The following is an 11,314-nucleotide window of genomic DNA, read 5'->3' on the forward strand; positions in this document are numbered from 1 at the left end:
TAACCATGACCATAGTTCCTAGAATAATTAAGAACTTTAATCACGTATTGAAATACAGAAAAATAGCTTGATAACTGTTTGCCCTCCTACCTAACGAGGTAGCCAAAGAATGCTGAGTTTGTATATTTTCTGCCTACGTGAATATTTATCCTGAGCAGAGACTGGCCTGACTAAAACAATTATGGAGAGTTGAAAGCCTGACCAGCCTGTAAAATGGTGCATTATCTTTTTCCTCAAAGTGGGCTGCAGCCACCCTTTGGGGTCTGGGGCAGGGAGGGAATCAAGCCACAAGATGAACAGGGTAAACATTTAGATGCTTCAATTTTGCTGTGTTTATGGGTGTGGGGAGCACATTCTGTTTATATCAAAAATAAACATGGCGATATTGTTGAACAGAGTGCAAAAGTCGCACAAATTTCTCAGTATTACAGACATTTTGAGCTGCCAGCTACATCCACAGGGGTCCTCACAGGTCCTCCTTCATTGTAGGGGTTCTCTGTGGAACCATTTGTAAAGTGCTCCCGTAATATCAGGAAGCAATGACTTGCCAAATAAAAAGGCAAATGTTTCTGATGTGCAAGTTTCTACTCCAGATTAGATCGGATGGATTTCATATCATATATATGAGTAACAGGAATCTTAAAGCACCTTTTAGATAACTGGTTCTCCACTGGGGGCAAGTTTTCCCCACCCCACTCAGGGACATTTGACACTTGTCAATGTCTGAGGAATTTTTGGTTGTCACCACTTCCAGGGGGCGGCTACTGGCATCTAGTGCTCAACATCCTACAACGCACAGGACAGCTCCCTACCACAAAGAATCTCTCAGCCTAAAATATCAATAGCGCTGAGGATGAGAAACCCTGCTGCTGCCAACGTGTATATATACGCAGAAAACAAGTGGTCTGACAGTCAAAGGCAGGCCTAGGGGATCGGGGCCCACAGGCACAGTGTAAAGGAAGAGGGCACATATCTACTCGCACCAGGGCAGGAGACAAAACCAGCCTCTGGGAACAGGGGTTCAGCTGGTGACCAGACCAGGCAAAGGAGTGCGTTTAGAATTCGGGCCATGAATAGAGCTGCTGTGCAGTCTTTGCAGACTTGCTTTGGTGGGACGGTGGAAGGGGCTGCCATGCTTGTGGTCAGAGATATGCCAGCTCCTCCAGACAGCTGCCTTAATCCTCCCAATGGGAGTGACTCTCCCCGCTCAGTGCTCAGGTTGTAGATCTGAGGCCTTTATTATCTTACCCACTGCATTCTACATTGGTCCCCAGAGTGAGTTGTGAGCTTCTTCAGGACAAGACCCATGCATTTTCAAATATCTCTTCTTGGTCCAGGGTATAACAGCACCTAGCAATGCTCATAACATGGCTGCCGAATTGACGTCAATGCCATATTCTCCCCCCAGTATTAGAAATTCTGCATGCCTACATTTGAATAAAACATATTAAATGGGAAGGAGAGAAGGATGTGATCTACTATTTTCATCTGGGAAGATCATTTAGCAAAGTCTATCTTCAAAGACATGTGTATATTTCTTTTTCGATGCTGACTTTCTTTAGCCTTTTTAGTAGTTTCTAGCAGTAATACAGTTCACTGTTGCATTTCATAAAAGGGTCACAATCTTGGTTAATGTTTTTTAGACAAAAATGCCCATAATCAAAGCCCAGAGCAAAGTTTGCCTGTCCTTCTCTCTACAACTTTTTTAAAAATTCAAGCCCTACAATTCATTTATTTGCTAATGAATTTCCCTGTCAGGGGTAGTTTGACTCTGCTCAGCTTTAATTATAACAAAAAATTCATTTAGGCTTTCTCCCTGCTCCCCATATTGAAAATGAACTGTTCTATAGAATGATTGAGAAGGAACAAAGCATTTTTGGAATAAAAGGCAATTTTCCAGTTTAAAATGTTCTGGGCAGGTTCAGTAACTTCCCGTTCTTTATATTCCTAAAAAGAAAGAATTTTAGGAATGTAAAGAACATCTCAAGCAATCCAAGTATCTTCTACTCCACTGACAATGTAAATCAAAGGGTTATTCTTCACCCTACAAAACCACTTATTGAAAGATTCAACCCAAGATTATTTTCATTCAGCAGCACCTACCCTCAGACCATTTAAATTTAGATGGCATTTACACAGCTTTTCAGGAACCAGAAGAACTTTCTAAGAGCTAAGAAGGAATGATGAATGAGCCCAACCTCTTAATTTTGCGGTGAGGAAACTGAGGCTTAGAAGTCAATTTGAACTCTCAGAGCTATGTAATGACAACGGCTAGGACTTTTCAAGGGCGCACAGCTTCTCTTATCTTCATCATTCCCACCGTTGTCTAAGCCACCATTATATCTTGCTTGGATTGCTGCAGGAGCTTCCTAAGTCCTGCTTCTACCTGCCTCCTACACACTGCCCTCCTCACAGAGACCACTCCACACAGCAGCCAGAGGGATACATCCACAACAGAAGGCAAGCTATGTCACTCCTTTGCTCAGAAACTTCCAATATCTTCCCACCTCTCCCAAGGAAAAGCCAATCTTCGCACGGTCTACATGGCTTATTCCATTTCTAATTACTTACCTCTTCCGTCACTGCACCCCAGCTGCACCCAACACTTTCTTCCCTTACTCCACCCTGGGGACTTTGCCCTTGCAGTTCCCTCTGCCAGCAACCTCTTCTTCCAGACTTCCAAATGCCTCCCCCTCCCCCCTCCCTTTAGGGGTCCTCAAACTCACTCTACCATAGGTGGCTTCCCTGATAACACTGTAAACAGCATCGCCCCACCTCCTACCTCTCTCTTTCACCTTACTTGTTTTACTATTTTTTTCTAATACTTTTACCACCTGACATATTATATATTTGTTTATTAACTGCCTTTCGCCATTAGAATGTAAGATCAACAAAAAAATCCCCACTGAGGTTCCTTAAAGAACTAAAAATAGAATTACGATATGATCCAGCAATCCCACTCCTGGGCATATATCTGGAAAAGATAAAAACTCTAACTTGAAAAGATATATGCACCCCAATGTTCATAGCAGCACTATTTACAATAGCCAAGACATGGAAGAAACCTAAATGTCCATCAACAGATAAATGAATCAAGAAGATGTGTTATGTATATACAATGGAATATTACTCAGCCATAAAAAAAAGAATGAAATAATGCCATTTGCAGTAACATGGATGGACCTAGAGATTATCATACTAAGTGAAGTAAGTCAGACAAAGACAAATATCATATGGTATCACTTATACGTGGAATCTAAGAAAAAGATACAAATGAACTTATTTATAAAACAGAAACAGACTCACAGACATAGAAAACAAATTTATGGATACCAAAGGGGAAAGGGGTAGGGAGGAATAAATTAGGAATTTGGGAGTAACAGATACACACTACTATATCTAAAAAAGATAAACAACAAGGTCCTACTGTATAGCACAGGGAACTATATTCAATAACTTGTAATAACCTAAAATGGAAGAGAGTCTGAAAAAGAACAGCTGACTCACTTTGCCGTACACCTGACTCTAACACAACATTGTACATCAACTATATTTCAATTTAAAAAACAATTTTTAAATAATAATAAAGTAGAAGCACAAAAAAAAGTCCCCACTGGATTCCCCAGTGCCTGGTACATGGCAGGCCCTCAAGATGTTTGTAGATATGAAGAGTAGCGCTTACTAAGTGCCAGCTACTATGCTAAGGAAGGTACAGGAACCAATTTACCTAATCTTCCCAATAACACAAGATAGGCACTATTGTCATCACTGCTGTCATCTCTGGTTCACAGATGAAGAAACTGAGGCCCAGAGAAGTTTAGTAACACGTCCAAGATCACCCAGCTAGTCAATTGTAGAGCCAGGATTTGAACCTAGGGCACACGTTCTTTAACCACCATGATGTATTCTGTCACTCTTAGCTTAGCTAATGACAAAAAAAATACTTCAATGAGTGTCCCCTATACCAAACTCTCAGAAATTGAGATATATCAAAGTGTGCTTTCAAAATGTCAGTTGTTTCCTATGACTGCCTAACATTTTAAAATAATCAATAAGGTATGATTTTGAGCTAAGACTGGTAAACAAGAGCAAAAGTATGAGCCACAGTTGTGCTGCACTTCAGCCTCAAGTTCAGAGCACACAAAGGATATGACTTTGGTTTACAGGCGTGTGCAGGTAATTCTCCCTACTCAACTGAGATTACCATGATTAGCTCTGGTCCATAAAGGGAAAACTAAGACACAAAAGCCTCAGTGATGTTCCAGGCCACACAGCCAGCAACAGTGGCAGGAAGGGAGCCTCTGAGGGCCCCTCTGGGATTGCAGCAGGTCACACATGCTCCCTGCTTATTAGTATACACACCAGGGTGATTCACACAATGGAATGTTTAAGCCAAGATGTCACCTAATAGAGGCCAGGTTGATACAGCTTTACCTGAGAAGTTACATAATTGTCCTACTGTGGAAACGCCATAAAGGAATTTGTGCCTTGGAATAAAGAGAGGTGGACCCCCTAGGAATTACTCCACAAAGGATATCAGGAGATTTTCAGTGTGAAATTCACTAGCCTAGACTGGACAGGTGACTTGTAAAAAACGGCCCAATGAAGACTTTCTGAGAGCAGTCACTGTGCCCAGTTCAATTTGGTAAGACTTAACCAGACCCCTGCCTGAGAGAGCCTCCAGGGACCCCCAGACTTGCCCATTTTTCCACAGGGGAAGGAGGTCTGTTCTGTACATCTCCTGGCATATAAAAGTCCCTACTGTGAGTCCTCTCTGCCTCTTGCTTTTAAGTCAAATATTTATTTATGCAAGCCTAGAGGCCTTTCATTATCTTTCTGCCCTAGAAAGCCGAATGAATCTTTCCTCGCTCTTGTTGGCATTCTCTGAAAGAAATCTCGAGCTCTGGAATACCACCTCCACCTCCAATCCTCCCTTGACCTCGCCCTCCCCTGTCCCACCTGCCTCAAGACACGACCTGAGACGGAAGGCGGGGGGGGGGGGGGGGGGTGGCTGGAGGAGAGGGACGGTGATGTCACAGGCACCTGTCACCTGGCAGGCCCCAGCCCCACCCACCCTGCCGGCGAAGAGTGCCGACCGGGCGCCCGCCCTCCCGCACGCCCCGACCCTGGTAGGCCAGTCCCTCCCGCCCCAGCCTCCTGCCACCGTCCAATGGCTGAGGGGCAGGGCAAGCTGAGCAAGCCGCGGCAGCCCAGCCGGCTCCCCGCCCTGTTCCCGGTTCCCCAGCCGGGCTCCGGCGGCCTTTAAATGCAGCCCAGGGCCAGCACGGCGCTGCCCTCGACTGCTTTTTCCTCGGGCAGCAGCACCCCGAGGAGGAAAGCAGCCTCGACTCGGCAGCGCGGTCCGGGCTGCGGCGGCCACCTCCGACCTCTGGGCCCGCGCCGTCTTCCCGGCCCCCGCCTTCTCCTCCCCCTCCCCCCGGCCCCGCCAGCCGGGTCGACGCCGGGCCCCCGGGAGTGCACGCCCGCGCGCCCGTGTGTGTGTGCGCGCTCGAGCCAGTCTCGGACCCGCGCCCCCGCCCGGCGCAGAACCGCCTCTGAATCTCAGCCCGCGCGCCGTGTCCCACGTCCCCCGCCGCGCTGCGCGAGAAGATGGCGGGGTCGGTGGCTGACAGCGATGCAGTGGTGGTGAGTGCGGCGGGCGCACGCGAGGCGCCCCCTTCCCGCAGCCCGCACGGCCCCTTCGCTGGCTCCGGCCCGGCAGAGGCCCAGCCCCGCGCCCCACGCGTGAGAAGGCGCCCCAGTACCTGGTAGCGGGAGCCGGCTGTGCGCGGAGGACGTGGGGTCCGGAGGGGTGCCCCAGCTGGAGGGCCGCTGGCTGAGGGGAGGTGTTGGGGGCGACCAGCGGGGTGGGGGTGACCGACAGCCCCCTCCGCGCCGTGCAGCCTCCGGCCAGGTGTGTGCATGTTGCACGTGTGAGTGTGTGTGTGTGTGTCCGGCGCGCGCGCCCCGCGGCGTTCCGGGGATTTCCCCCTTGGAAATGGGTCCGCGCCAGGGGCTCGCGAGAGAAGTTGAGCGCGGCCGCTGCACTCCAGCCATGTCCCCGAGGACAGGCCTGGGCGACAGCGGTTACATGGGCGTTTGCGGTTGGAGAGGGGCCTTCCCTCCTCCGGCGCGGGGCTCTGGCTCCCCAGTGGGCCTCGACCTTCATTTTGATCTAGATCTGAAGGGTCTGAGGATCATCAGAGGCTTAGCTACCTGATGGAAAGGACGGGTTTTGTTCGGGGGTTTATGCGGTTATTCAGTGGGCTGTGAGGTGGGAGCCTTTGCAGAGGCTGCCTGTGTTCTATGGAGGGCTGCTGGATTCCTCCAGATCTGTGTAGGTTCTTCCCCGCTCCCTCTAACACCCCCCTCCAAAAGCTTTTGGAAAGCCAATCTGTGTGCTTCTATTTTTAGAAACTAGATGATGGGCATTTAAACAACTCCTTGGGCTCTCCAGTTCAAGCCGACGTGTACTTCCCACGACTGGTAAATGATTTTGTTCTGTGCTCTGTGTCTGCCTGTACCCTCTTCTTTCTTCTTTCCTTAGGTCAGGTCCTAAGGATCTGAGGCCTTGGCTCTTCCTTAACAGGCTGTAAACTTTCTGTTTCTCCTCTCATCCTTTGCAGATCGTGCCATTTTGTGGGCACATTAAAGGTGGCATGAGACCAGGCAAGAAGGTATTAGTGATGGGCATCGTAGACCTCAACCCTGAGAGGTAAGGCAGAGTTCTTGTCACCTAGACCTATCAGGCAGTTACAAGGTCCTGCCCACTCCTGTTGTGGTTTACTGCCCCTCCTCTTCCCACCCCTGTGGCCAGTGTTGCTAGTTTGAAGTGCCAAGAAAGTACTATGTTCCCATGAAAAGAATGTGTATGAATCCCAGCCATCATTTCTCTAGACAGCTATTTATATCAGAGATTATAAATATAGACCCACATCATTTTCTATTTGACCCTTAGGGAGGCTAAAGGATTTTTTTTTTTCCCCAAACATGGTGTTTGGAGTAAGAACTATCAATATAAATGAGAACCAAACTTTACAAGATATTGTTTCCCCTGGTCAATTAATGGGGCTGTTTTTGAGTCTTCTGAAATGGATTAAGACACAGATGTATGGGCAGTTTGGGGTATATGAAATGTCTGCAGTTAGTTATATTCATCTCCACTGAAGTTTTCACCAGGGCCTCCTCTGGGTAACAAAATAAACCAGTTTTTGTCATCCTATTTCTCCGTAGTCTAAACCCCCCAACGCCCGCCCCTGTATGAAGAGTAGTGGCCCATTAAAAGCTGACAAATCCAAAGAAGAAGAAGGAAATGGGAGCCTGGGTCATTGTTAATGTTGTTTTGCTCAACCATGAATAAATGAGATGATTTTCTTTTCAGCTTTGCCATCAGCTTGACCTGTGGTGATTCGGAGGATCCTCCCGCCGATGTGGCAATTGAACTCAAAGCTGTGTTCACAGACCGGCAGCTACTCAGAAATTCTTGTATATCTGGGGAAAGGGGTGAAGAACAGTCAACGATCCCTTACTTCCCATTCATCCCAGACCAACCATTCAGGGTGAGTGCCTCGAGTGCTTCCGCTCCAACCACTGGCAGGATGGTGATGTTCTCATCTAGTACGTGCCAAGAACACTTTAAGCAGCCAGGATTTTTGCAATTCTGTTCAGCCAATACGTGTAAATAAACCCATATTTACATGTCTAGATTGTTAAAAATAAATACTTTTCTATGTAGTATTTAACATAGTACTAGGCATATAATAGACACCTGTCCCAAAATATCTGTTTGATTAATAAATAATAATAAGTATCTAGAATTTTCCTCATTTTTTTCTCAGCCTTTAAGTAGCACCAAACCATATCAGTTATGTCTTTTTTTAAGAATCTAGTGATTATCATTTTATTTTCTCTTGTTCCCTTTGCTAGTGAGGACTAGTCATGTCCTTGTTTCCCTCTCTGGGTTAAGTAGCCTCAGTCTGTTTCACTGTCACAGTCTCTGTGGCTGACAGATTCCTTCCCTCGGGCCTGGGTGAGTATAGATTTGCTCCCCACTATCTGTCAGGCAGGAAGCACAGCCCAAACTTCCATTTCAATCAAGCAGCATTAGCAGCACCTTCCTCTATGAAGGACAATGCCAAGTAAGAGATGCAAGTCAGTAATGTGTTAGGAAAGAATTTACTGACATGTCAGACCTGGTGATGAAGTGTCTATGTTACACCTTGTTAACGTACATCACAATAATGACAACCCAGTTAAAAGCTCCCTGTTGCATAAACATCTAACAAAGCAGAACTACCCTTAACCTGTTGCTCCTCATCTAAAAATTTACAAGGGCCTATGAATAAGTCATAATTTTTCTTCCCATCTTACAGTCTGGGGGGAAAACAAGAATCCATGACTGTCACATCAATGATAGACTAGAGACTAATTGCCCTTCTAATTGTAGCCTGGGGAAGACACCCCTACCCTTCTCTAGAATGGTAATGACCCTGAGGCTCCCCTGAACTGTGACAGTTTCTTACTGGTGAATCTTAATGCAGAGCTCATGAGTGTGAGTAACCAAAGCTTCTGCCAGGAGGAATAGTGCTCCCCAACAACAAAACTGAAATGAAATCACCCCTTCTTGGTGATACAATTTTAGTAATAATACGAATTAAATGTGACTAATATCACATACGGAGTCTCTCCTTGCATGATGAATACAAATGCTTTTAATATATACATAGCACAGAACCAGTGATTAAACTCTATGGTGAATTACTTAAGTTAAAAAAAAAAGAGGAAGAAAAAGCTTTTACCATATGGAATCAGTATTTCTGTTTGGCTTAACAAAGCCTTGTTAATTACACATCCTTGGTCGAATGGTAATTACTGCGTAACCTCCTCTCTGCTTAGTGTTTAGGGGTGTCTAGACTATTATCACATGCTACTAATGGGTACCAGTTCTGCTTTGTGAGGGGCTTCTCTGAAGGTGGCATAGAATTGTTCAGGGGATGAGGATGGAGGCATTAAGTGCCATATAAATAAATCTCTGCCACTTTACATCACTTTCTGGCATGGAAGGAGAAGGGAGAAATAGTAAAGCAATTTTAAATCTTTAAAGGACATTGAATAGTGTAGAGCAATGCTTCACAAAGTGTGTTCCTTATTCTAGCAACACCAGCATCATCTTGGAACTTGATGGAAAAGCACATTCTTAGACCTTACACTAGCCCTACCAAATGGAAATTTTGGTGGGTGGAGTCCAGCAATCTGTGTTCTAACACGCCTTCTGTATGATCCCAGTGCACTCCCGTGTTTGAGAACCACTGAGGATGTTGCCTTTCTCCAAAATGAAGTACTGTTTGTTCGTTTTCCCCAGCAGGGTTCATTGAAATTATGAACTGAGGTTATTATTTTGTTTCTTGCAGGTGGAAATCCTTTGTGAGCACCCACGTTTCAGAGTGTTTGTGGATGGACACCAACTTTTTGATTTTTACCACCGCATTCAAACGTTATCTGCAATCGACACCATAAGGATAAACGGGGACCTCCAGATCACTAAGCTTGGCTGATGTTGTTTAAACCACGTCTGTTTCAGATAGCATCAGGTGCCACAACTATATGACTGTTGGTCTGGAAGAAGTGTCCTAGCAAGATCTGAAGACTTAAAAAAAAACAAAAACGAAAAGGGAAACTTCACCGTCTCTTCTTTCTGTGCAGTTTAAACCCAAAATGACTTCAACGGTGGTTTGCCCTTAGGAAGCTGTCGGAACAAAGACACCGAGCCATTATTTCCAGAACAAAGTAATACAGTTATGCTGGATTTTATTCAGACTAAACTGAACTGGACTTGTGATTTGGTATTAAGTTATTCATCTTTTCAAAGCAAGGTGATGTTTAGAACAAAAGTGCTAAAGACTTAAAACAAAAACAACAAAGACGGTACACAGAAGTCAACTCATTTCTGCACTGAAGTGGAATTGTGTAGCACAACCGACATTTTAGTCAGGGTATTTAACATAGAATGTAGGTTGTTCAAGGTTTGTTTTGTTTTGTTTTGTTTTGTTGCACAGCATAATGTTAATTCAGATTTTTAAAGCTTTCTTGTAGTTATTTATTTCTACTCAGTGTATGTATTAGAGAATGATTAATGTCTCAAGAACAGCAAGTTGTGAACTTTTGAATGTACAATTATCTTAGGTCTGAGGGGGAAAATTACCTATTACAATCATGATAAAGGTGAATTTCTACCTTAAAGAGTTGAGTCTTATCCTCCATACCCCTAAACTTAGGATATCTTGATATAAATTGCTGTTAAGTGCTTTTGGGAAAACTTTGCAACGTTTCGTAAGACTGCTTTTCAAGTTATTGATGATTATTTACATTGCTTTTTCTCCTTACTGTGAATTAGCACAGTATTGGCTTCCTTAAGACTAACTACTTTTCCCTAGACCTACAGAATAGCTCATTAAGTTGTTATTAAGCTAATTGAAAACACGTAAGAGGTGATTGCATAGACAATTTTTAAATGACTATTATATAAACTTTTAAAAGTGTAGTATGAAAATGATTCTGGAATGCAATGGAAAGCAGAAGCAAATGGCCCCAAATAACTTACCCGGAAATAATTTATATCAACTTAAGCTGTTAGCTCATTGTATCACTTTTATTATGTGACCCTCACTGATATCCCTAAGCAATGCCTTTGGAGCTTCAGAGTAGAGGATGCTTCCTACTGTGTTGGCTCTGCTGAGATATTAGGATAAGGCAGGATCCAAATTAGGAAATGATCCAGTTAGTTTATCTGAAAAATTAACTCCCAGGACTCTAGGTCTTTGAGTCCAGCCAATAGTGTGAATACTTCCAATTGAGCTTTAGGTGTTTCCCTGTACTTGTGGAACTGGTTAGACAGCAGGGAGTCTCCAGGAGAAGCCTGCAGTGATACAGATGTCACTGCACAGCAAGGGATGGTTGGAGTCCTGGGTGCTGGATTTCACAAACTGCACTGGCCCTGGAGAGAAGGACCCTTGGCATTGCTTTGGTCAGCTGGTGGGGAGAAGAGGGGGTGCTGGGGTGGGGTGTGTATTTATATATAATTTAGGTTTTGTCTGTAGAGCATACTGCGTCTTGTTATGACACGTCCTTCTCCTGCTTTGCTTTTGAGTTTTTTTACACAACAAGCAGAGGCACTGAAGTGGCCATGTCATATTCATGTGTCGAGAATGTAGACAGTGTTTCAGTACCAAAGTCTAAGAAAAAGCAAACTAAAATCATGAATTTTTTATAGGTGATATATTTGGATTCTTCTCAACTTTTAAACTGTTTAGCACAG

The 11,314-nt window shown here is 44.8% G+C and overlaps 1 protein-coding gene across 1 annotated transcript; it reads left to right on the top strand.

The window, feature by feature from the left end:
* Positions 1 to 5,602: 5,602 nt before the first annotated feature.
* On the top strand, positions 5,603 to 10,050 carry LGALSL (galectin like). Its single transcript, XM_068564501.1, has 5 exons — positions 5,603 to 5,646; positions 6,415 to 6,486; positions 6,627 to 6,715; positions 7,382 to 7,559; positions 9,411 to 10,050. Exons 1-5 carry the CDS (start codon positions 5,611 to 5,613, stop codon positions 9,552 to 9,554), a joined length of 519 nt encoding a protein of 172 aa, XP_068420602.1. The 5' UTR covers positions 5,603 to 5,610; the 3' UTR covers positions 9,555 to 10,050.
* Positions 10,051 to 11,314: the final 1,264 nt, after the last annotated feature.

This window comes from Eschrichtius robustus, chromosome 15 (assembly GCF_028021215.1).
Source record: "Eschrichtius robustus isolate mEscRob2 chromosome 15, mEscRob2.pri, whole genome shotgun sequence".
In the NCBI taxonomy this organism is placed as follows: Eukaryota; Metazoa; Chordata; class Mammalia; order Artiodactyla; family Eschrichtiidae; genus Eschrichtius; species Eschrichtius robustus.